This window comes from Cheilinus undulatus, linkage group 3, assembly GCF_018320785.1.
Source record: "Cheilinus undulatus linkage group 3, ASM1832078v1, whole genome shotgun sequence".
Classification (NCBI taxonomy): Eukaryota; Metazoa; Chordata; class Actinopteri; order Labriformes; family Labridae; genus Cheilinus; species Cheilinus undulatus.
Window position 1 is genome coordinate 37,767,263 of NC_054867.1, and position 26,850 is coordinate 37,794,112.

The 26,850-nt window shown below is 40.0% G+C and overlaps 2 protein-coding genes across 2 annotated transcripts in view; one reads left to right on the top strand and one right to left on the bottom strand.

Annotated features, from left to right (window-relative positions):
* Positions 1-14,442, top strand: part of col2a1b (collagen, type II, alpha 1b) — an 82,333-nt gene extending 67,891 nt beyond the window's left edge. Inside the window, exons 43-54 of the mRNA XM_041782172.1 lie at positions 5,204-5,311; positions 7,295-7,402; positions 7,678-7,731; positions 9,337-9,444; positions 9,570-9,623; positions 9,760-9,867; positions 10,022-10,075; positions 10,172-10,279; positions 11,469-11,757; positions 11,998-12,185; positions 13,786-14,028; positions 14,264-14,442. Coding sequence (XP_041638106.1) covers positions 5,204-5,311; positions 7,295-7,402; positions 7,678-7,731; positions 9,337-9,444; positions 9,570-9,623; positions 9,760-9,867; positions 10,022-10,075; positions 10,172-10,279; positions 11,469-11,757; positions 11,998-12,185; positions 13,786-14,028; positions 14,264-14,410 — 1,569 coding nt within the window. The 3' untranslated portion in view covers positions 14,411-14,442. The remainder of the gene's footprint in view (positions 1-5,203; positions 5,312-7,294; positions 7,403-7,677; positions 7,732-9,336; positions 9,445-9,569; positions 9,624-9,759; positions 9,868-10,021; positions 10,076-10,171; positions 10,280-11,468; positions 11,758-11,997; positions 12,186-13,785; positions 14,029-14,263) is intronic.
* Positions 14,443-20,178: 5,736 nt separating this feature from the next.
* LOC121506393 (leucine-rich repeat-containing protein 3-like) lies at positions 20,179-22,856 on the bottom strand. The gene is made up of 2 exons (XM_041782183.1): positions 22,663-22,856; positions 20,179-21,093 (listed from the first exon to the last, which is right to left on the bottom strand). The coding sequence occupies exon 2, from the start codon at positions 21,022-21,024 to the stop codon at positions 20,179-20,181; it is 846 nt and encodes a 281-aa protein (XP_041638117.1). The 5' UTR covers positions 21,025-21,093; positions 22,663-22,856.
* Positions 22,857-26,850: the final 3,994 nt, after the last annotated feature.

Consider the following 26,850-nt stretch of genomic DNA (forward strand, 5'->3'; position numbering starts at 1 on the left):
TCCAACTGAATCCTGTGTCTGTGTCGGTGTTTCATATGTGGCAAAGCGGAACATGCAGGTGAAGATGAAGAAGATCTGAGATTGGATGAAGGGACTGGTATTGGTTTGTGTTGCTGCAGCTGGTAGCTGTGAAATCCCAGCTTGAGTAAATGACATGTGATATACAGTGCTTAACAAATTTATTAGACCACCTGTCTCAGAGACCATCCAGCATCATGAAGTGCTTTAATGCAGACTCTTTAGTTTTCATTGAACTCTCCATGTTTTACTATTTTGAACAGGAATGAGGAATTTCAAACTGAATTCACCCAAATTTTAGCCAGCTCACTGGGCTTCTCTGAGAAGTCAGAAATCAATCAAGCATAACATTCAACCACTAAAACAAATGTTTCTGTTTAGGAATGCAAATAAATAACTATAACTTCACATATTAATCAGGAAATAATAATGTGCTTTACTATTTTTTCAAGTTTTTTTGTAAATCAGTTAATTTGAAAATTCATGGATAACAATAATAATATTTTAGCATTAAAAAATTTCATTTGGGTTAAAGAGCTGTTACATATTGGTGTATTAACCATTGCCGAAACATAAAAAATGATTTTGGTTTTACCTATTTTTACAATGCTGTTAATTTAGGGCAGCTGTGGCATAAACCTTACTTTCGGTGGTGGTCTAATAAATTCTTTAAGCACTGTATTTTTGCAAGGTTAGGTATATATGTCAGCTGCTGGACTGGCAAGATTTCATGTCTGCCATCAGGCAGGTCCATCTTGCAAAGTTTCAAACTGAAACCTTTGTCCCTGGTCAAAGAATCTGCCAGACTAATCAGGGTCATGTATGGGAAAAAAAGCAGTACCTTAAAGGGGCTCTATGTAAGATTTTTGCTTTAAAACTTCTCACTTTTGAGTATATAATGGTGCGCACTTTATCCCGATGTGAAGAATGAGGCTCTTTATGTCTTCCTTGTTTGCCTGTATAAGCCTGTGGTGTCGTTTCTCTGTGAAGAACCGAATTTTCCGCGAAATCTCAACGGAAGTGACGTCGGGTACTACGTAATGCTCGCACCCCGTTGCTCTGTTTATACCTGACAATGGTGTGTTGAATGGAGAAGGCTGCTTTCGCGAGTAAACAACCGGCTAGCTCAGCCCAAACACCCACACAAACTCCTCAAAAACATAAAAAACTAAGACAGTTTTATCTGCTGAAGCCCGTTAAGCTAAAAGAGAGTGTAACCGACGCAGGGGGAAATGGAGGATCAATATCGATGGATCATTTGAGAAATAGAGGAAGCTATGCTCGGCGCTCGGGATAAATACTAATCCAGAGATGGCCGTCTTTCTGTGGAAAAGGTAAAGCATCACTCTGGACCATGACATACAATGCAGTGTTTTATGTTGTATAAACCATACGCTACATCACGTTAGCGTGCTTACAAGATGCTATCCAAACAACGAGAATGTCACGTTGGTCATTTAGTGTTTTCCGGATAATATTTCATCTTTTTCTTGCTTCCTGGCACTGGACTCAACTTACTGAGTTTATGTTTTGATGCTTAGTTTGTAAAATATCTTCAGCACATAATGTCAGCTATCTGATGTCCGTGGTCGAGGCACCATTATCAGAGCTAAGCAACGTTAGCCCTGTTGCTTCTGCTCTAATACGCGTCCCATTCAGTACACATCACACATTACACACTTAAAAAGACAATTAAATTGGTCAGTGCTGCACTAAGTCGCTAAGTTGTTCATTCATAGAAATGGTCGCGAAAATATCATCCTTTTTTAACAGTCTTTGTGCCATGTCCGCACTAGAGGTTCAAATATGCTTTATTAATTTGCATTTTTAGTTGGTGTAACTTTTAAGTGTTACTTCACTTACCTCCTCTGTATACATGATGCCGGTAAATCACCTTGGTCTGCGTGTGTATCAGCTGATAAACCGGAGGCTCGTTCATGAGCAAGGAGCGTGCCGTCGTGGACGAGCAACACAATATTGTAGTTCGCCTAATGGCCGGCGGTGTCGCTACACTGATATTTTTCTAAATCTTGCATAGAGCCCCTTTAAGTGCAAATATTGGCAGCTATTGAAGAAAATGCAGCTGTAACTGCAATTTTATCAGAACTGGATAACATTTCTTTACTAAAAGGAGAGCAAAAGACCACATTTAAGATTACCTTGGTCTTAAAAGATCTTTTTGCTTTTCTTCTGACCAGCTTTGGCAAGTGCTTAATTTACAAACTGGCTCCACTGATGGTGAAGAATCACTTACTGACACAAGAACAGCTTCCTGTTTTGATTGACTATGTAGTTTACCACATCTTATGTCACTCTGTTTGGCCTGTAATGAACGTGACTGACAAAACTTTCTGACCAGTTTCCCTGCGAGTTCTTTTTATTTTTAATATTTTTGTTTGAAACATCTTTCCCTTCCTAAACATCCTCTATGGCAGCAGTTCTCAACTGGTGGGTTGAGCCTAGAGATGGGCACAGTTAAACTGTTAAAGACCCTGTAAAGTGAAATCCAAAGTTTTTGTCTTAACACTCTAGAAATGTTGGAATATGGTTGCTGTAAACATGTGAAAACTCTGAGATCTACATGAGATTGAATTCAGGATTTAGGCCATTTCATCTCTTTCCTGGCTTGGTTTCATGTGGGCGGGGCCAATATATGGACAGACGATGTCATGAGCCCACAGTAGAGAATGACCCCGCCCCTCTAACACTACAATATTGTGGAAGGAAGCAGTCACCTGAAGCAGGGACTTCTGGTTCATTTTGTGCAAAGGAAATCCCTCTTGTACTCTTGTACCGTTCTATAATGTTCGTGTTTCATTGCAAAGTTATAGTTATGCATGTTTTGTTTAGTGGTTCATGTTTTTAGGGGAAAATATTTTTCCAAGTGTGACACCATGAGTGAGGGGGTTAATGCTGCAGACTACGTGTGTCCTGAGTGGGCGTGGTTTCAGCTCATTCAACACACACGCCCACACCATCCTGGAGCAGATTTTACTGCCTCATTTTTCATGACTTGAAGCTTAATTTTATAAACTTGGAGATGCTTTATGTGACTGAAATTTGACCTGGGGGTTCATAAAACAGTGATCTATCATACAACAAACCTAAATACAGATTTATTTTTACTTTACAGGGTCTTTAAATTTGTTTAGCAAATTAGCTGGCATGAGATTTACAGGTCAGTTAAACTTATTGCCTATATTTTCTTATAAATACAGGCTTGAAATCAAGGTCTATAATGCTCTTTTAAACTGTAATGAGCTTCCTGCCACTAGAAGCCACTGTAGCTTTACTGCCTTTCTGTCTGAGCTCTCTCCTAGCACTTCAAAGGTCGTAAACATGAGAAGCTCAGCAGTTAGCATGTAGCAGGAGCAGCACGGTATGACAGTTTTTTAATTAATAAATGAAAATGAAATGGTATGTAGGCTGTCGAGGGTTGAATTCGCCTATAACTACTCAACTGAAGTGAAAAGAGGCAACATATCAAAGCCCGATATTAATCTGCAAAGAAGAACAAATGCAGGTGGAGCTAGCTGCTAATGTTAGCCACGCCCCCTTACACCCTGCAATGAATTAAGTATTTTATTCTCTTTAGACTAGTCAGTTAAACACAATTTGAATTGGCATTTAGATGAATGGGGAAATAGGTCTACGCCTATGAACATCCCTAGTTGAGACCCAAAAGTGGGTCACAGAGCTGTTTTTAGTGGTTTGCAAGTTTGTCTAAGTGTCTTTTAAGTGCTTTTGTTGCTTTGATTGAGCATCTAGCGTTAGTTCAGGCAGGCCATAGATTCAGGTGTTGCCATATAATTGAAATCAGCTCATCTTATGCAAGCTGGCAGCTAGCTGATTTGCTCTAAGCTTTCCATTGGCTAATCGCACTCATGTTGCCATATTTAAACTGCTCTCGCTGCTCCCTCCACAAGAAGCTTTTTGCAACCCTCCTCCACACCAGCTCCTCCATTATGCTAAATCTGACTTAATCAGTGTCAGTCTGTTGTCATTCATGCCTGCTCTGCTTTGGGTTTTTGCTGCCTCTCTCACTGCCTCAGATTTTCCTTGTAGGCACAGGAAAGGCAGGAATGTTTGCTGTTTTTGAGTGATACTTGTCATGTAGACACCTCCAAATATATCAAACAGTAACAAGTATAAATGGACAACTGCTGATAAACACAACTATTTAGAATCACATGTTATGTGTTTCTCGACAAAGTGGTCCTGACTGGGTTAAAGCTTTTGATGGCAGAAAGGAAATAAAATAGCTTTTCATATTTTTTCCCCCAGAATTATTCGAGAATTGTCAATATGAATGTACCCAAACTAATAGTAGATTTTCTCTATGATTTTTTTTAAAAGAAAACTTAAGGTAATTTTCCCTAAAAGTAAATGAGTTTTCCTAGAATGTTTGAATAGTTTTCTTGTAGCATTTTCCCCAGAAACCTTTAGTACTATTCTCTTAGAATTTTTTGTCTACATCTAAAAAAACTTCACAAGGAATAAAGGACTTTCAGGACTTTTCCCTGAAACTTTCAGCAATCTTCTCCAGTAATTTTTTTCAAAGGGAACAAGAAGAAATGTCCCTGAAAAATTTTATGGATTTTATCTGAGATTTTCCCAGAAATTTTCAGGAATCTTTTATAATACTTTTCAGGATTTTTTTGTCCTTTATACAATGTCTAATTTACCTAGTAACTTTGTTCTGTCACATTTCTATCTGGGGTCCAAACAGCAACATTTTTAATTCAATAAATCCATATGATTTGCAAATATCAGAAATTTAGGTCATGATTTGTCCTTAGGGAACCTATGATGGGTACGTAGGCTAGAACCACTGATCTATGAGGTATTGTCCAGATGGATGTTCCAGGTCATGGGTATGTGATGAAGGCTAATTATATGGACTTTGCGGCGAATGCTACTATGCGAGTTGGCCATCAGCAGTAGGTAAACCCTTTCATATACATCCCTACACATTAGCACAACACTGACTGGGCAGTGGGAGCAGTTTTGGGGTTAAATGTGTTGACTAAGGAAGCATCAACATGTGACTGTAGGAGCAAATATCAACCTTCTGATTGTGAGACGACTGACTTTGCAAACATGGCATAGCTCACTGTATTAAAAGCGTATAAGGTTAATAAATACCTGACTTTGATTGTGTTTTCCATCTCTCTTCTCCTCTCAGGGTCCCCTAGGTCCTTCAGGTCCTCAGGGTCTGGCTGGTGCTCGTGGTATCGTCGGTCTTCCTGGACAGCGTGGTGAGAGAGGATTCCCCGGTCTTCCTGGACCTTCTGTAAGTATAGCTTACTTCTGCGAATAAGCTACAGCACAAAATGACACAAGATGATTATCAGTTGTTATCTTATATTTGAAATCAGTCTTTATATATGTTATACCAATCATTTATATAGTCAAATTTACAAAATTAGAATAAAAACATGCTAGCTAAAGTTGTTGGTGGTATGTTCTTATCATTTGCTTATCAGAAGTTCAACATAGTACTAAACTTTCTCATTTATTGTTAAAAATGGTAGTTTCTTTAAGCTTTTCCCTTAATAAGGTACAGTGTCACACAGTCTGTTCATAACAAATGAAGGCATTTACTTAATAAATATTAATGAGCTCTAAGTACACAGGAGATAATTCTCTGTCACTCAGAACAAGAGAAAGCAGACAGCCTCTGGACTGTCACTCTGCGGTGTCCTAATTGGATCTCAGTCAAACCTCGCCTCACATGAATGCAATCTTTCCTCCTGGTTTTATTTGATGTACAGTATGACATGTCATGAGACGGCCTCCCTGCTTACAGCTCACACTATTTGATAAGTGACACGAGCCACGTCCCCAGCCTTCAGCTTCTCAGTGGGCATGTTCTGTCCATCAATTATTCATCAGTACGCAGGAAAGTGATGCCAAAACAGATGTGCTCATGCCAGACTCCACCAGGAATATTTGAAGCAGAGAAAAAGCTTTTAGTATCAGAAGAGATGCAGATACGTTTTATGTGACCCTCTTTTTTTTTTCTCAAGGTTTGATTCCTTTGAAGACAGCAGGAGCTTTGAGTGAGGTTGAACAAGTTCCCATACCATACAGATGCTCATGGATTTAGGCTATATTCTTTGCTGGCTCTTTAAAGCATGAAAAATATCAAATTTATCATCTAGAATTTAAAGTATAAAGTTAGAATGGCCCAGAAATAGGCCAGGTTACTCCTGTTATCCTTTGTAACTACAAATGGGCTTTTAAAAAGAAATTTGTCTCTTTTTTAATCTAAGCAAAAGTTTTTCTATTATCTGACTTATGGACTGCATAAAACATGGACATAGTCTCAGCTACATCACCCTTTGGTTTCTGAAGATGTGTTAGGCTAAAGATGTTTATCGCCATACTTGAACGCTGGCACTTCCTAGTTTTGATTAATCCAGAAACCAGCAAAGAAGTGGAGCTGAGGTGGGCTTTCAAGGTGTAGTGTTGTATTTTGCCAACACAAGTGAGCATTACAATGAATCTGACAGTAGAGCCCAAAACACACCAGCACCTCTAACACACAGCAGCAGCCCATCAACTATCAAACTCCCCACTACTAGCCACTTCTGAGCCAGGCGGTTGATACCAGAAGCGAGAGCCTGCTTGGGACTCGCCTCCCGCTTCACTGGGTAAATGAGAAACTGATAAGAGTGGAGATATTACGTCAGCGGCCAAAGCCTCCCACTTATTCTACACCTTAAATGAAAGATTGCGCTAAATTTCTTCTTCTGTGCTTTCAAACAGATTTCCTACTATGGCAGCCAAGATGTACTAAACAGCCATTCAAAAAGTTCCTGCTGAGCCAGAAATAGAACAGTAGCGTAACGTGCCACAGTTGGCAAGATTTTTAATTTAGAGTCAAAGTGCTGCCATCACCTTTTTACTGATGATATGGAAACTGCAAAACCATGTTGCATCTTCTAACTTGTCTGAATGGCTGTTAGCAATGTCTGCGAGTCTCTGGAGGAAGAAACCATGTTGCCAAATAATTATATCTGAGCGTTTGTTTACTAATTAGAATAGACCGTATCTAATTAGTCTAATTCTTTATTTGACTGCTGGGTTTGCCAATTTATTCCAGCAGCAAAAACTGAGCTTTAAAGTTGTGGCCTGGCTGTGCAACATTGGTACTTGATTTGACTTTAATTTTGTCACAGTGAAAGCCTCTTCGATTGCCATTACCAGCCTGATTTATTTAACTAGATTAAGTGTAACAATGTCTGCTTTTGTTTCTGTCCTCTCCTCTCAGGGTGAGCCCGGAAAGCAGGGAGCTCCTGGCGGCGCCGGTGACCGTGGACCTCCTGGCCCCGTGGGACCGCCTGGACTAACTGGACCTGCTGGAGAGCCCGGCAGAGAGGTCAGAAGAAGGGCAGCATGTGTGTCCCATGTTCAGATTTACAGCTTTCACACTGAATATTCTCCACTATTATCACTAAAACATCAGAATTTTACACTGTAGGCCAAATCTGTTAAAAAACACTGCCATTTACGTCATGTTTGCATTTGCATTGCATTAGTAATGCATATTTTATTAAAGCTGGTTCATGATGCAGCTAAACAGTATTCAGCAGGACACCTGGCATGGCAAAGGTGGAAACCATTTACACTATGTGGTGTTCTGCTTTCTAATAGGGTAACCCTGGATCTGATGGACCTCCTGGTAGAGACGGATCTGCTGGAATCAAGGTGAGAGAGAGAGAGACAGTGATGCTAAATCTAAAAGAATAAACACCAGGTCAAAATCCCTGTGTTTTAGGACTGTTCTTAAATTGTATAACCAGCTCTGTGCTGAAGGTTCCTTGATGGTAAGCTGTTGCTCATTACAGGAAATATGTTGCTATTCTTCTTGAAGTGTTGGCCATGTTTGGGCGGATATGTGATAAGACTGATATGTGCCCCTCCCTATTTTTCTAAAAACAGTCATAGCCAGTGAATGACTATTTTCAAAACATTTCTTTTCAATTAACAAAGCCACAGAACTACATAAAAGTAAAATATGAATACAAATAGCCAAGATTAGTGGCTCATCACCCTTAGAAGAGCATCAAAACCCAAAATCACCCCATCTAAATATTTAAACATGTCTCTAGGCCAGCGGTTTTCAACTTTTTTTTGTTCAAAGCAACCCTAAGATCAAGTCAGAATCTCAAGACTCCATATCCATATCCATACAACTCATACCACCTTAAAACATGTTATAGTAACTTAAGTTGATGTATAGTTCTAGTTGTATAGTCTCTTGTCTTGTCACACCTTTTGAGAACCACTTTTCAAGGCCATGTGTTAGAAAACTAAAAGAATTGTTTGATCCCTCTTACTACAATATCAAAAATTGCCATTTTTATATCTCAAGTTATTTTATAATACAATAATAAACTAAATCTTTGTTGCAGTATGTTTGTAGAGATCTACCAACATAATTTGCTTTATATGGAGATAATTTGGGGCTCTTTGAGTGGCTTGGACTCTGCTCTTGGGGCCAAGGCTCCTCCCTAAGGACTTTTTAGAAAATTAAACATTTTAAATGCTGTTTATTCACTTTTAGCTCCTTGTTTACATTCAAAGCACATGCCTTATTAATTGAAAATAATTTTAGTCATTGACCCTACATTTTATGCACACCTACTGACCATATCTGGAGCTCTTTTGGAGCAAAAGGCTCCATGTGACTGCCTTTCTGTTGCTTTTTTTAGATAGTTAGTATTTACATTTCTTGTATCTAACTCTACCCTGATTGTCCCAAACAAATAGTCCAGTACAAATCAAATGGAATTAAAGCTGTCCCACTAATTTCTTAATACTGCAATAACTTTAACCATTTTAGGCCTCAAACCTCAAATAATAGCCAGAAAATTATCTTTTTTTGGAACTGACATGTTTAGTAAACCTTCTAACAAAATCCATAAAAAGAAAAATTGCCATAAAATTTAATTGTGAGTGTGTATTGTAATTTTTGGTGGGGCACTTTTGGCAAGTGTTAATTAACTGGAGGGCATTCCTACTATTCATCAGATTGTAAGCAACAGGTTTTTATGTAAATTATTGATCATATTAATTAGTTAAAGGTCTAACAAAACTGACTATCAAATTGGATACAACTGACTTTAAAGGGGTAATTGAATGTTAATTTTCATATGTCTGAACCCATGTCTGGTAAAACTGTGCATGTTGGACATTTTCTGTAACGTCTCTGTGGTGTCTCATTACATCATTTCTATTCCCACTGATCCTGCTGTACGAAGCGCAGAGTTTTTTCTGACATGACTGACTGTTCTGCTCTCTGTGCTGCAGGGTGATCGTGGAGCCACTGGTCCTGCAGGTGCTCCTGGTGCTCCAGGCGCTCCTGGTGCTCCTGGCCCAGTCGGCCCCACCGGCAAACAGGGAGACCGAGGAGAGGCTGTGAGTAGTTGCTTTAACAATAAAAGTGAAACATCTGACATTGTCTCTTTAAATAACAGGGTGTTCCCTTAAGTGACATTTCTCTGTAGGAGCAGCAATCAAGTACTTCTGTGTTTCTTTTACAGGGTGCACAAGGACCAGCTGGTCCTCCAGGACCTGCTGGAGCCAGAGGAATGCCTGTATGTATGATTTCAAGTTTAATCAAGGGTCTGCACCGAAAATTGAAATGTTTTAAAACTGTTCCAGGATAAAAGCCAAATATTTGTGAAATTTCCTAAAGTTCTCCTGATAAAGTTGTTGTCTACTTGCTCACAGGGACCCCAAGGACCTCGCGGTGACAAGGGGGAGGCAGGAGAGTCTGGTGAGAGAGGACAGAAGGGACACCGTGGTTTCACAGGTCTCCAGGGTCTGCCAGGACCTCCCGTAAGTGTCCAGATTTAACATAAATCTGTGTGTCCAGATGTTTGTATGAAACCAGTCACAGAAATTCAGAAAGTCAGAAATTGGTCTTAAAATAATAGATCTAATTGAACTTACCGGAAACCCTCATTAACAGTTGTTGCATTTGTCTGCTTAGGGTCAAGCTGGAGACCAGGGTGCCACTGGACCTTCTGGACCTTCTGGACAGAGAGTGAGTGCCAGTACTGCTGACATATAAAAAAGGAGAAATCCTGCTTGCATTCATGCAGTGTTTTAAACAACCTTTTTCCTCCATCTGTGTCTATAGGGACCACCTGGACCTGTTGGGCCTGCTGGAAAGGACGGCTCAAATGGTCAGCCAGGACCCATTGGACCCCCTGGGCCCCGTGGTCGTAGTGGAGAGACCGGTCCTGCTGTGAGTATCCAAGAGAAACATCTCCTCCTGCACGCAGATCATGATTATAAATAATTTTATTGTTATCTGTTAAGTATCCAGCCAAACAAATGAGCATAAAAGGCTTTAAAATAAAGCATATCCTGTAAATGTGACTCAATATTTTACACATATGGTGTATCTAACTTATTCTGAGATTTATGACACCCTCTGAAGTGGAAAAGATCCAGAGTCCTTGAAAAAAAAAAGGCCCTAGAGTGTGAAATTGACACCTCATAATAACATCACGTGCCGCCGGTGTAAGTCATGCTGCTGCTGGGTGTGAATGACGCACTCATCACAGATCACACATTTGTCTCATTTGATGTGACCTGCTGATATGCGTTACTAAGTCATCTTTATGCTCAGTGAAAACCTCCCAAGACTTCTATTTTTGTCTGTTTGAGAGGCAAAGACTTGCTGTATCCAAAGTAGGTGCAGAGAAAGTCAAGTTAACTTAGTCTTACTAGACTAAGTTAACAGGCACGGTTCATCCAAAGTAATATGACATAAATACTCAACAAAAACACCTGAGTTTGCTACATGGATCAATCAAGTCTTGCACAGACATTTTCTGGAAAATATGCATCTCAAAAAGATTGCACAGTTGATGCGCTGGTAGTCAAGTGGTTAAGGCGCGCGCCACATACGCAGGCGACCCGGGTTTGAATCCAGCCCGTGGCACTATTTCCTGTATGTCTCTTCCCTGTTTCCAACTCTATCCACTGTCCTATCCAATAAAGGCAAAGAGGCCAAAAAAAAAAAAAACTTAAGAAAAAGATTGCACAGTCATGTCTGCTAAATGAAATTGTTTCAGTTAATAGTCACAGTACAAGACCTCTTACTAAAAGCAAAAAAGTTTCACATATTGTTTCTTAAGTGTTTAAGATCAGTAATCTTTTACAACAACTCATTCTTTGATGTTGAATTGGGCACTAAAAGAGGGAAATATTTATACTACTCCCTGAAGAGTGTATCAGAGTATAAAGCAAATGGAGCCTTTGACTAGATATTTTCAAAGACTACATAAAGAACAAGAAGGCAAGAAAGAATAATCAGCCATTTGTGAGCAATGAGACCACACAAGTGCAGCAATAAATGGAAAAAGAAGCAGAAATATGTGAACTCTTAATGCTGAATATAACCTCCCGTCTTTCCTTTTTCTTCAAAGGGTCCCCCTGGAAACCCCGGACCCCCTGGTCCTCCTGGTCCCCCTGGCCCTGGCATCGACATGTCTGCTTTCGCCGGTCTGGGTCAGACTGAGAAGGCTCCCGATCCTCTCAGGTACATGAGAGCCGACCAGGCTTCTGGAAACCTCCGTCAGCACGACGCCGAGGTCGACGCCACCCTCAAATCCCTCAACAACCAGATTGAGAACATCCGCAGCCCTGAGGGATCAAAGAAGAACCCAGCTCGCACCTGCAGAGACCTGAAGCTCTGTCATCCCGACTGGAAGAGCGGTGAGTGACATAGAGAGGAATTGAACAAATTAGCGTGACAGGATGGAGCAGAAAGATGAGAGGTGACAAATGATGTTGGCATTTCAAGTTTAGGAAAAATGTTTATTCAGTTCTGGCGTGGAAGTAGATGATACAGACTCTGTTTTTAGATTTTATGATTGTGCTTTAAATTCTTGTACTGTCCCCATTTGATTTTATTGAGCCCAAGAAACATCATAAAATACTTGTTTTGTTCTGTAGGAGAGTACTGGATTGACCCCAACCAGGGCTGCACCATCGATGCTATCAAAGTCTTCTGCAACATGGAGACTGGAGAGTCCTGTGTCCAGCCCAAGCCTTCAAACATTCCTCGCAAGAACTGGTGGTCCAGCAAGAGCAAGGACCGCAAACACGTCTGGTTCGGAGAGACGATGAATGGAGGATATCACGTAAGAATCAGCATGTTTTTCATCTATATTTACTATCAGCTGGGCTATAAAGAAACACCGTCTTCTATTTGTATTGTAATTTGATAATAATTGGCTTAAATCCAGGTCTAATGGTCATTTCCATCGAAAGCATTGGGAATGCTTTGTTGAAAATGTTCATTCTTAAGAGAACATAAAAAGTGTATTTTGGGTGACCTAATATTTTATGTTGTTTGATTTTACACCCACTGTTTTACATTTGTGTGTAGTTACATTATATTCAGTATTTTCATTACCTTAAACTCAGTTTTCAGTTTTTTCTTCCTTTCAACAAATGTCAGGTGTGCAGGAAAATTAAAAAATCTAAAAATTTCAGATTTAAAGTGTAAAAAAATCCAACTCGCTTAATATTAAGTGAAAAAATCATGAAGTATTAGGTGTACTTTTGATAACTCAACTAGTTGATACAACGTAATATATATTGAGTTTCTTTAACTATGTAAGATATGTTCCAGGTGAACCAGCATTTTCTGGGGGCTCAACTTAAATAGCTTGCTCCGCTACTTTTTTTGAGCCAACTGAAACATATTTTTCTATTGAAAATATTTCTGCCAACTCAACATTTTTAGCAATGAGCATGCTAGATCAACTTAAAGTCAACGAAGTATCAAGTTGGGCCCCTCATCTAAAATAAAGCTGTGAAACATGTTACTTAACTATTTTATTTTGGGCCCTAATATTCATTTTTTACAGTGTAGAGTATATTAAAGCTATCAATGATAGTTTCCCATCTAGCTGGCAGGACACCATTCAGACTGAGGTTACTTTATTTGTACCTGTGGGCAGATTTGTTGTCACTTATCCCAATAATTTACTATATACAAAGATGGATGACACTTCTCCATCTCCTCTGGTTGTGCAAAAGTGAAGCCAAAATGCCCTGTGAGACAGGCATTGTCATTGTGCAATGCTGAAGTCATTTGTTGCTGCAGTTTCTGCAGTAGCGGTCAGCTAGTGGAGTTGAGGTTTTAATATCCCACTCCTACTAAACAACCAAAACACCTGTTTAACTTGTAAAGACATGGCATAAATCAGGTCGGCATCGTCCATGTAGAACAGATTCTTGAGGCAGATATTCATGGTTATGAAGAATTAGACTACTCTTGTGTAAGGTTTCTGTTTTCTCTCATAGTTCCTCCATAGCACAGCGTTCATCAGTCATGGCTAATTAAATGAGAACATTTGTTTTTGTTTGAGAAAAACCTTTTTTTTCATAGTTTGACCCATTTCCTTACTTGAAGGACGTGGAGATTATTATCTATTTTGCTAGCAGCCAGTAGGGGGAGCTCTGATGTTTTGGCTTCACTTTTCGGAATCTTCCTTGTTGCCCATCTTTTATACAATCATTGTCTCAAATACAGGGGAGTGCTTCATTATTGGATAAACTAACTTTTTCCATTTATATAAAAACATTACAATTAACATATAAATAATAAAAAGCCTGGTGGTTTGTCTTAGAACCAAAACAGCTTCACATGTTAATATGGAAATCATCTTTAACAGCCAGTATGAGTGATACTGTTATTCTCACCTCATTCTCCCTCCCTGCGGGCCACTACAGTTCAGCTATGGCGATGACAGCCTAGCACCCAACACTGCTGCCATCCAGATGACATTCCTGAGACTGCTGTCCACAGAGGCCTCTCAGAACCTCACCTACCACTGTAAGAACAGCGTGGCCTACATGGACGCCTCCACAGGCAACCTGAAGAAGGCCGTGCTGCTGCAGGGCTCCAACGACGTGGAGATCAGAGCCGAGGGCAACAGCCGCTTCACCTACAGCGTGCTGGAGGACGGCTGCACGGTAAGATAGTGTACAGGATGTTGATATTTCATGCAAATACAGGAGTGAAATCAACTGAATCAAGTGTACATCGATAGATAAAGAGACTTAAAATGATGCTAAATTGATCAGTTTCCCTTTTGTGTCTCGGCAGATGTTAAGCATCATCTTTTAGTCTCTGAAGCCCTCTTATCCTCTGTAATTTGGAGAAAGTCATAGTTCATTTAACAGCCCTTATGTTTTTTCCTCTCCACAGAAACACACGGGACAGTGGGGCAAGACGGTGATTGAATACAGATCGCAGAAGACCTCTCGTCTGCCCATTGTGGACATTGCCCCCATGGATATAGGTGGTGCAGACCAGGAATTTGGAGTTGAAGTTGGAGCAGTCTGCTTCTTGTAAAGAACGAGGGATGCAAAAGAAGAGAAAGAAAGAAGTGGAAAAATAAAGAAATAGAATAAGAGAGGAGCACACTTCAGATAAAGGAGAAAAGAGTGAAAAAGAAAAATCAAGACACTTTTTTTAAAATGGGACTTTTTTCTAAGTAAAAAGTGCTTTTTTTCCAAGTCGAACTCCGTAGGATATCTGCACTGAATGGCACCAGCAACTGTCATCTGTGATTCATCCAGCGTTGCCTCTAGTCATCCCCTGACCCCTAAAGTTTCTTTATGGACAGCCCCCATACCCCCAAAAGCCCCTTTTTTCTCACAGCGACTGCCCCACCTACCCTATCCAATGAACAAGGAGGAGGAAGTAGGAGAGTACGGGAACATGCCAGGGAACTAGAGAGAGAAAAATGTGTTGGTGTTATTTATTTATTGTTTAGGTTTGGGTCCCAGGTGTGTTAGGACTGTTGCTAAGTAATAAAAGCCCACTTACACATATTTAAATAGACCGTATTCCACCAAATTCCTCTCTTACTTCCTCCTCTTTCCTCACACCCCGTCTATCCTGTTTCCACTAAAGCAAACATATCTCTTTGAAACCAAAAATCTAGCTTATGTAGAAAGTGCAGGTGTTCCTATTTCTACCACCACAGTGTGTATCAAAAAGTTACTGTGTATTATAATAAAAATCAATGGTGCTATTGTTGTAAAACAGTCTGTATTTTTTAACAACCAGATACTCCTTTGTAGTGTATATATGTATATGTTTGTATACATATACAGTTTCTTAAAGGGTGCATTTCAGCCTGGGGTTTTTGAATTTCAGTGCTGAAAGTTGCCCCTGCCTCACCCCACCCTCCTGCTTCAACACCAAAATGAAAACCAGCATGCCCATGATGAATGTCATCAGAGAGGCATGTCAAATTTGGGAGCAGATCTAATTTTTTCCCCTTTTGTTTTGATATATCAAAGCTACCTCACGCCAAAAAAGTCGCAAATCCACCTACGGCCTTTTTCCCCTGAATCTAACCCGCATCATAAGCGATTATCAGTATGACCAACTTGTTGGTCATTGAAGCCCAGTCTGCTGCCCCCATTTTCCCCTGTCCCTCTCTACTTCCTCCCATCAGCCCCCTCCCCTCACACGGCGCCTGCCCTCTGCCCCGGCATACACGTTCTCTCTCACTCACACAGAAACACATATGAAGAGATACAGGGTGTGTTTGACTTTGTTGCTCTGGTTCTCCAGCCAGTGCAGAGGGTGCGTTTGTGTGAGGTTGTGTATATTTTTTTATTATTAATAATAGTACTATTATTAATAATAATAGCATTATTATATTATTATTATTATGATCATGACTTGTTTTTGTTACGTTTTAATTAATGTAAATTGGAAAATAAAAGACAAAACCAAGTACCAGGCTGAAGTTTGGTTTTATTTATACCTTTTATTTGTTCTCCCCCATGTTGAAATATTTTGGGGCAGTGGTTTGACTCATTCCAAAGAAATAAAAAAAACATTTTTGTTAAGAAAAGACACTTTGCCCTGCCTTGACCATCTGTGGTAATGATATATTAACAGGGGGAGAAACACCTCAGATTTCAAGAAAAGGCAGATAAGTGGATGAACGCTGGGGCCATTTTTGATTTTAAGGAGAAAACAAAGAAAGCATCGCAGGAGGAAGTGGTGATATCATGTATGCTTTACATGAATGTAACATAGTTGTTAAATAGCATGGTAGGGTAGAAATAGGAAACACTGCCAACCACAATCAGCTCAATCAGTGAACTGATGCTGTCTTTCTATACCTCTGTTACTTCTCTTCATTTTTGCCTTTTCAGCTTGTAGTAGCAATAAAAGGTAGAAGCATTTCTATGAACAAAGTAGAGCAATGTTTCTTTTATTTTCTGTCTGCTGTTTTTCCTGAAATCGCCATTTGATAGGCTGGCATAATGGTTTTTGTTCAACGACTTATCTTCTGTGTGAATGGAATACAAACAGAGGAGAAAACAAATAATTTGGACAGAATTACAATCATCAGTAATAAAAACCTACAGAAAAATCCACACAGAGGACATGCCTGTTTTCTTGAATTCTGGCTTAGTTTGTAGCTTAGCAAGTGAAAGGGGTTTTCATTAATGATAGATGTCAGTTAAGAGACTCTTGAGGACATCAACATGAGATGTACATTCAGCAGATTTTTAAGTTACATCAACGTTTCATGACAGGTTTATGAACAATGTCTTTTAAAAGTCACAAGACAAATATCCAACTCTTTTCTCAAACCTTCAAGCCTGTGGTCCTCCCACCAAAATGCAACATCATTTTTCTCAAAGTTTGACAGATTCTATCTCTAATTCACAGCATATCTTAATCCTGAACAACACAAACTTAAACCAGTCCTGCTTTGTGAATTACAAAGCTAGGAAACAACATTTAGCACGTTACAGTACACAGAAAGTTGTCCTATTCTAGATTTTTCTTCAGCATTTCCCAACCCAACGGATACATGAAATTGGCTTTATTACATCCATGAACATTTAATGGGTTTTTTATAGTACATTTCGCCACCAACTGAAGACACATGATTAACAGAGTTCACAGCTAGCTGCTCTGTGCAGCTGCACATGAAGGAGCTTGGAGCTAATGTTAACAACAGTATGCGAATGTGCTAACAATGATATGAATAACATGCTAAGGTTAAAAGACAATCCAAGGTTAGTGTGCTATTATGCTTCAATTTGCTATTTGCAAATAAATAAGATGAATCTATAGAAGTCATGGAAAACAAGAATTTTGATGATCTTTTTAAAGACAGCAAAACAGAGACCAGAGACAAAAATGAGCGATTATCATTAATTAAAAAAAAAGGTTTGCCAAAGCTTTTACAGGTTGCCTTGATCTGGAATTTTTTTTGGCTAGTCAAATGTAGGGAATTTTATTATCTTATAGACTGATCCCAAACCGAAAAAATGATGGAAATATCTTAAGAAACATTACTTATGTTTCAAAGGAAAACAGCACATTGGAGAAACCATTCTACTGTTTTACAACAGCTAACATTTTGGTTTCAAACCTAAGCCTCACTGGCATGAGTACCTAAAGCAAATCTTATTACTGTTAGCTTTGAATTTGAGACTTCATCAATATTTCAAGTAATAACTGATTGAGGCATTCAGCAGCTTCCTAGCTAGCAAGTTCACTTTGATAGTTAGTTCCTATGCAACAGTTGGCTTTAATCAAACTGTAGACAATGTGCTACAGCTAGTTATAATCTAGCACTAGCGAATATGCTAGAGTTAGCTGTTGGCTTACAGAAGTGTACTACAATTACCTTGTATGACAGTAGCTAATAGTTACACTTAGCTATAATTTTACCATAGCCAATGTGCTACAGTTAACTATAATCTCACCGTAGCTAATGCACTACAGTTACAGTTAGCTGTTATCTAACAGTAACTGTTATCTGACACTAATTAGGTACAGTGAGCTGTTACCTAACAGTGATTAATTTCCTACAGTTCCCTGCTGTCTAACAGTAATTTATTTGCTTCAGTAAGCTGTTGTCTAACAGTAACAGATATGCTACAGTTACCTGTTGTCTAACAGCTGCAGAAAGGCTACAGTTAGCTGTTGTCTAACAGTAGTAGATAAGCTACACTTAACTGTTGTCTAACAGTAGCAGATATGCTACAGTTACCTGTTGTCTAACAGTAGCAGATATGCTACAGTTACCTGTTGTCTAACAGTAGCAGATAAGCTACAGTTAGCTGTTGTCTAACAGCTGCAGATATGCTAGTTACCTGTTGTCTAACAGTAGCAGATAAGCTACAGTTACTTGTTGTCTAGCAGTAGCAGATAAGCTACAGTTACCCGTTGTTTAACAGAAACAGATAAGCTACAGTTAGCTGTTGTCTAACAGTAGCAGCTATGCTACAGTTAGCTGTTATCTAACAGAAGCAAGTATGCTACAGTTAGCTGTTGTCTAGCAGTAGCAGAAATGCTACAGTTAGCTGATGTCTTACAGTAAGTTATGAGCAACAGTTAGCTCTTTTCTAATAGTAGCAGATATGCTACAGTTACCTGTTGTCTAGCAGTAGGTAATGAGCAATAGTTAGCTATTTTCTAACAGTAGCTGATATGCTACAGTTAGCTGATGTCTAACAGTAGGTAATGAGCAATAGTTAGCTGTTGTCTAACAGTAGCAAATGTGCTTTAGAAAAGGCGTTTTACCCTGAAAATGGGCCTAATATTACTGTATTTTTCTATAAGAAAAATTATAACGATACATTGTAAAAAGGAGATTTGTTAAACTCCCTACTTTCACATTTCTTGCAAACTAGAACCCAGTTAACAGGTAGCATTGAACTCCCACCCTGAGTGTGACATTTAAGTTTTTTTTTTTTTTTTTAAGGCTTTAGTGCCCCAATTTGTACAATTTGTAGGTTACTGACAGAGAGAAAAGTGGTAAAGTAATGAGCTAGTAGCATGTTTCTGACGCTTTTTTATGTCAGTAACATTGTAGTCCCTCAGTTTAGGTGAGTGAGCCCTTGTTTGGGTTATGAAACCCACATATGTTACTATTCAGCTAAAGACAAGGAACTTCAACTGATAAACAGGCTTTTTGCAGTTCAGATTTTTAATATCGAAAAATGTTAATAGTCCAAGAAGTTATGATTGTTTTTACTGTAATAAATATGATTATTACAATTTCACTTGATCTAGAGAGGAGCTGCCAATCCAGATTTTCTATAAATTAGGCAGAACACAGAGCTTGATATTCTTAAATAGGCAAGAAAAAAAAATCAATTAAGGTACAGCCTGTGGAAAATGGGAGATGGCTCAGCTCAAGAGATTAATTAAAGCTACAATAACAGCTTTCATTGGGATAAATGATTTCATTAATTCATTTTCTAACAAAGATTTCAGGTCTAAATCTGGCTGAATTTCTCTTTGCCAATTTGCTGCAGCTTTGTGTGCACTAAGCTGTCCAAACAGCGACTGCTGCAGCATGGACGGATACAAACGTTTACCTCCGGCTATAATGGCTTCCTGAGAATAAATTTAGATCTGTGTTTCTCTGTTGGCACTCAAGTAACTGGCTTAGCGAGAATGAACAGGGAAAAGCTTACAAAGCATCCATGCAAATTCAGTGCAAACAAATTAATTATGGACATAACTATGTACACACAAACATACACAACTGAGACAAGCAATTAGACGAAGACAGATATCCTGGGCTTGCACACTCTCCTATATGACCTGATAAACACCCTCCAGCTGATTGGAGCCTTTTAAGTGTTCATTAAGGGTCAGTTGGTCAAAGACTTCTAATTAGAGCTTAATGAAAGATAAAACAGACCACGGTGTGACGTGAGGCATGATGGGAGAAGAAGGAGGAACTACAGAGGGAATAAGAAGGTTGTAAAGTTCAAAGAGTTTTCTTTTTCGTATTTCACCCTTTTATCTTCTGCTGCACTTTTCATTTTTTTTCTCTTCTCTCTCGATGAAGGGAAGAATAAGTCAACCAGCATTCACTTTGTATGGTATGTTATTATAAGAAAAGCATGGGTAAAGAAATATCAAGAAAGACATGGAGGAGCCTCAAACGTAACAAATGTTGTTATCACTAGGAAACAGCAGTAAAACTCGTTTCTTTTTTTATCAGTATCTTCCACAGTCGGCTTACAGTAAATCCACACAGTATTTTTGAAGTCAAGCAGTCGCTCTACATTAAAACAGGATGGATTAGAAGTCATTTTAAATTAAATTTGAGCAAGAGCTCAGAATCCAGTGCTCAAAGTGTCTGTCTCTGTGGGGGTCTTGCGTGGGCTGGGCAAACTCTTCAGGTACTCCAAATGTCTGCGGGCTTCAGCTTGATTTTGCCTCACATAGTACACCACATATACAATGACCATAAAAAACCACACAAACATGGTCACCAGCATGGCTACATCTGTGGTTTTCCTCTGCAGGCTGCAGAAATTCACCCCAGAATCCAACAGTTTGACCAGTGGCTGACCTGCGTGCTCCCCAAGTGATCCAGGATCCTCCCACCTGCTCCCCTCACCCACCCCTCGCACGGAGCTCTCACAAATGATCCCGTTCACTGTCTCAGGCTCCAGGTTCAGAGTCTCCATCAACTCCTGGAGGGCGCAGTCACAGTGCCAGGGGTTGTGGTAGAGGCGAGTCTTTGCCCGAGTGGAGCCAAACTCCTCCCTGCTCGCCTGCCTCAGCTGGTTGTGGGAGAGATCCAGCAGGCGTAGCTCAGGCCCCAGGTGTCGCAGGGCCCCCGAGGCCAGTGAGTCGATGCGGTTGTGGGACAGGTACAGGTCCCGCAGGTGAACCAGGTCACTGAAGGCACTCTCAGGGATGTTCCGGATGTAATTTCGTTCAAGGTGCAGGGATACGGTGTCTGGAGGGATTCCTTCTGGGATCTCCCGCAGGTCTGCGTCTGAGCACAGCACTGTGGCTGTATCCCAGGCGCAGTGGCAGCTGTCCGGGCACTGCGGGGATGCTTGGCCCCACAGGGCAAAGAAGAAGAGTGATACGCACAGCCATGAAGGGAGACCCAATCCGTTACCTCCAGTGCTGCTGGTACGTCTCTCCTCACACCAGCCTGTGTACATGGCCTCACCATAGCCCCCCGACACACTCAGGGTCCCAACCAGACACGTACACGGGCACACCGGGAGAATCTAACAGATGGAAAGAAAAATACATCAGTATGTTCCCTTTAAATGCGTTTATGAATCCTGACAGGAGGGGTTGAGATATGTGTAAAAGAGATCAATGCTGTAATGAGCATAAACTTGTTTATTTGATAAATACGGCAAAATGAGACACTGCATGTCTGTGCCGGGAATCTATCATAACTATAAAAAAAACCCCTGCAGTTCTGTATTAAAAGGACACAAATCATTACACATGACCATCTGGGGTCCTCCCATTTCCCTTCCCTGCTGTTTCTTATCTACCAGAGCAGAAGAAAAGCATCACATTACACCCATCGATACATGTTCATCTCATTTATCCTTCTATTTATTTTCCCATGATGCCATAGCTCCTTAATCATCATCCACAGTAGGAGGAGGGGGCTTGAAAAAGAGTGGGATCGATGGTCCGAGTATTGCCTGCTACACTATTAACTGCCACAGCATCAATCCTGCTGGCGTCCCAGGGTGTCAATAAGTGACAGAGCGAGAGAGAAGACAGGGTTTGCATCTGCTCAAGGAGGTAAAAGTTATTTCTCACAAAGCCAGTCTGGTTTGAATACAATGACATTTTCATATACACTACTGCCTTTGAGTCTATTTTATCCTATGTAAGTCTACAAAATGTTGACTTTTTCAACAATCTATCAGGTGTTTTTTTTCCAACAAAATACTGTGTTTTTCCACTGAAGCACTACTTGAATCTGATTAAATCCTCTTGAACATGCTCCTCTTTCCCCTCCTCTTTATAATACAATCAAAGCAGTCACGCACCTTTGTTCTCCCTCACAGACAGCACACTCACAGTGGCCTAGATTTTGCTTGATATGTTTAAAAGGTGTCTGAGTGACAACCCTGATATGCCCATCAAATGGCCCCAGGATGAAACCGGGGTGAAGACTTTATTGTCCCCCTTATTGGAAGAGTTAACCCTCATTAGCTCTTCCTGTTAGTGAATCCAGATACATGCAAATTCACAATTTACACAAATTATCAGCTGCTGCATAATTATGAAGGGGGAATGACAAAGACAAGAATGGAGACTGCCAGCAAATGCTAATGCCACTATTTAGAATATTTCCAACAAAATGAGACAGAACAAAGGGCTGCTCCCTGCGTCAGAGGTCATTTTAAGTATCATACCTATTTTATAAGGTCATCCGCAGTGAAGACAAAACATGTTCGAGAAAATCTCATTTAGACCCTAAATTACATTATTCTAGGTCAAACAGGTCACTTGGACCGTCATAAAGAAACAAAAGGGGGGACAAGTAAAACAGCTGTAAAGCTAAAGGAAGGAAAGGGAATACAAACAAACATGGAGGTTTTGTTTTGTCGATTTTTTTTAGCAAGTTTTAATACGAAAGTATAAGTTTAAAAAAGAGACTAAAATTAAAAGTTAATGCAAATTTTGAATAAATATATAAGCTAACTGACAACAGTAACCTAACACTTAAAAAGTAATCGAGACATTATTAAAAATAGATATTTTACGATAATAGTGATTTTAAGCACGAACATAAATGTTAGCTTAAAAAAAGAAAGGTTATTTACCTGTTAAATCCTTTGTTTTTAGGATCAAATAGCTGGAAAAAATATATATATATATAAATTCCGTCTAAGTTTTTCTTCCTCTGTTTCCCGACGCCAGACCGGATATCTTCATCTTCTTCTTTGGTGTAAATACATCAGTGAGAAACTGCGCGGGGAGCGTCAGTAGAGGATCTGTGACTGCTCCGTCGCGAGCAGACGGCTTCATCTCTGACTGAGGAAGCACAGGGTAGTTATAGCAACAAAGATGTGGGGCAAACTCTCCTCTCTCTCCCTCTCTTTCTCTTTTCCTGTCTCTCTCCATGTGAGTGTAGGGACAAACACAGGAGGAGGTGTGTCTCTAGTCTTTACCCTTTTTTATCGTCCCCACTTTAGGTAGTATTAGTGTCAGCTTGCTTAGAAAGCATTTGTTACCCACACGACATAATAACTTAATTACCTGTAGATATAATGTAATTCTCACTGCCATTTCTTCCTGCAACTATCTCACAATCCCAGGCAGGTAAAGGGAAACGTGGCACACTAGAAATAAATATATATATATAGTAGAGGGAAAGATGTCACCTTCAGAGACCTGCACTTAAAAAGGTGCAAGGTTGTTGAAAGCATTAGTTCCCAGGTCCGGGCCCCCCCTAGAGGAGGAGCATCAAAAGCCTGGGGGTGGGGCTGTCTGCTCTGAGTAGATCAAAATTTGATTTGAGCTAAAATAATAACACACTCACTAGTTTATTAAAAAATCTGGAGATAAGGCTGTAAAAACTAATGTTTCCTCACTTTGAAAGGGAGATCTTTTAAATCTTATCAATTTGAGAGACTCCACACTGTGACAAATAATCTCTAATTTTACGTCTTACTCGTTTAGTGTGTGGTATTGAACAAGAGGATTGACTCAGCACACCACACTACAACAGATTCTGTTCACTGACCACCAAAGTCTCATCCTGATCTCGTCTCTCAAATCACCAAATCCCGCTTGATGAAATGTGACCGTGAAGAAGTTTCTGCGGTTAGCTGTTAGCTACATGCTAAGTCCAATATGGTTGTGATTTCGGGCCAGCTCCCTTGTTAGTTCATCGATGGTCGGTTTTACAGTTGCGTGCTGTTAAATACTCATTTTGTTGCCACAAATCAACAAGTTTCTCCTCCATATCTGACCTCCATCGTGCGTGTTTTGTTGCTCTGATTGGCCCGTAGAGATGTGACAGACAGAACGTTCATCCAATCACACTCCGAGTCTTTTTCAAATCCTCTGCCTTTTCCCAAACGTTTCCTATTGAAGAGAATGGGCATGGACCTGGCACAGGCCTGGAAAATAGCCATAAGGAGGCTTGAGCAGCACAGGGCCAAAGTTGTTGCAACGAAGTGCTGAACTGACATATGCTCCCATACCTGACCTGACTAGGTCCATAGCATCCTTGAGTGGCTGTCATGTTTGTCTTCTTCTCTCTTCTTCTTGGCAGATCAGCAATCCATCTGCATCCATCTTTTCACAGATGTATCTGGCTGTATCTAGGTGTTCTCAGGCATGGATTGCCAACAGGGGGAGAGGGGAGGAGGGCAATCAAGTTTAAGCATAATACAAAACAATCATGCTTAATGTGAAAACACCTGTAGGTTATATGTGTACTTTAGCATGGTCTGCAGAAGTGAATGCAACTGTGCTCAAGTATGAGATACTCGTGAGGGTGGAGAGTTGTAGAGGCAGTCCTAAATGTCTCCCATCCTCTGAGCTGCTAAATGTGGAAGTAGGAAAATGGTCATTGCTTGCATCTCAAAAATACTCTACACTGAGCATAAACTGATGTCATGTTGGTGACGCGAGTGGTTGCCATGGTGTCTTTTCTTCTTTCTTCTTGGTGGATTTGCAAACCAACTACATGCATACCATGGCCTACTGTATCAGACTACATGCTAGTGTAACACTTGTGTGCTCGAGTACAGAAGGATGGTACTTACATCAAAGCAGACCAGCAGGGGAAGAGGGGGGCAACCAAGTTTTAGCAATTTAGCGACATCATATTTGCCATGTACAGCTGCCACAATTTAAAGTGGCAGAGAGAAACAAAAAAGAACAAAGTAAAGTTGCATCTGAAGGGAAGCCCAAAGTGGATGTGCACCCACAAATTCTGTTAACACTTAAATTGTAACAATATCTGGTGGTTTTCTTGATATCCTAAAATAAAATTGCAGTTTTTCCTGTGTTTAGTTAATCTTATTTATTTTTCTTCAATATTCTCTTGACTCAGTTATCTCTTGTCCTTGGATGAACTACTACAATTGACATTTTCTCACAAGCAGCTACTTTATGGAAATGTGTGACCTTACAAATGTCATGATTGCCTTGTGTACCTCTGCTACTTTTGTAAAAACATGCCAAAGCTTCATCTTGACATTTTCAAACTCACACTTTAACCATTTTCCTTTGATAATGAGCAACTTGGGGTTGTTTTCTTGAGAAATAAACACATTTTTATCATTATCCTGAGATAACTGTGCTCATATTTCTGTGACAATAAAATATCTTCAGATGTTTTCTGAAGATCTTAGCTTAGTTTTCATGATCCAAGGATAGACATCACAAAGCTGGTTTTCTCATTATGACAAGATTCATTTTTGAATGAGTAGACAAATGAAAACAGTGGGCTGGCCACTGTGACAGGCCAAATTATATGCCATACTACCAGCTAGACCAGTTTCAATCAGGGTAGACCTAATATGAGTTTAAAAATACTTTATTTTACAAGTGTGGAAATATTTGAAAATATGAAATGGCTTTGGCAGATGGGCTCCGTCGTGATGTCTTTATGAACTTAAAGGGGTAGTGAGGCCTACAGGAGAATTGGATACCTCCCTGTGAAGTCTAGACACTGGTGGTGGGGATGGAAGGAAAAGGATAAGAGAAGGATAAGACTTCTAAGGAGTATGAAAGAAGCAATGAAGGGACAAATGATGGCACAAGGCAGCTGGACGTGGACACCAATGCAATGTAATGAAGATGGCTGGGGTGGAGGAAGGTTGCAGGGTCACACTGAAACAACAGACTGTGAAGGAGAAGGATAAGAGAAGGAATGGACTTTTGAGGCGCTTGCAATTAGTGATGAAGGGATGCAGGATGGCACAAAGCAGCTGGATGTGGACACAATGTAAAGTAATGGAGGTGGCTGGGGTGGAGGAGGGTTGCAAGGTCACACTGAAACAACAGGAATAACAGGAAAACTGTTTAAATGTATGTTGCATGTCCACCTAGGGCTTCCTTACACTTTCAATGCTTTGTTTCCATATTCCAGGCTTAGTTTAGAGGTCAATTAAAAAGAGACATCATCTTTGTCTGTGTAAAGTCCTTAAAAGACACAAATACATCTTATGACAAGTTTTAAAAGTGGAGGGATTTGAAAATGTCAACATGCAGATAAAGCCTTGACAAGCTCAGGTTTGACACAAGAAAACCTTGAGATTTCTGGAGGTCACAAATTTCCATATAAATAGTAAGACCACAAACAAAAAACACTGAACGTGGAAAATCTTATTCATAGAGGTTCAGTTCCTAGGACAAGTGTCCTCTTCTGTCTATGCTTTGCTCCATAAGAAATGAGAATATGTACAGAAGATCCCTCGGGGGGTAAATGATGGGTCTGACAGCCATGATGGCACCTCGTCTCCCTCCCTAAGTCTGCTTCACCAGCCTGTCCTGCCAAATCTCAAAGACATTTCTACTTCTGACAGATTAAATACAGAATCCTCCAAGTATTGTTTTTCTTTTTCCAATTACAGCTCAAATGTTGCCAATGTTTGCCCTTGACGATTGTCTTTGTTGCCAAAGAAGACAGGGCTGAAAACATGAGTTTTGTTTTTCTCAGATTAAAAAAATGGAACAAAAGAGTTGCATTATAAGAATCAGAAAGCATTCGGAAAAAGCTGAACATGTTTGTCTGTTTACTCCCAGCTTTGGGACATAAAGATGTTTCATTTTTAGCAAGAAGAACTTAAAAAGGAAAGTCGTACAGGGAGGTGGTTATGTAAAGTCCATTTGGGATGATCTTAGAGGGAGTGTTTCTCAAACATGTTCAGGCCTGGTAGCAGTCTGAAGATGTTGACAATGTGAACTCTTGTGGAAAACCTGCAGTTTGGGCATCATCTGTGTGGTTTGTCTGCAATCCTCCGAGGGGGAAAAAACTGAATAAACCGCACACA

What these genes read in the sequence shown, in the direction of transcription:
- LOC121506393 (XM_041782183.1), bottom strand. Translation starts at nt 21,024, where the DNA reads ATGTACACAGGCTGGTGTGAGGAGAGACGTACCAGCAGCACTGGAGGT.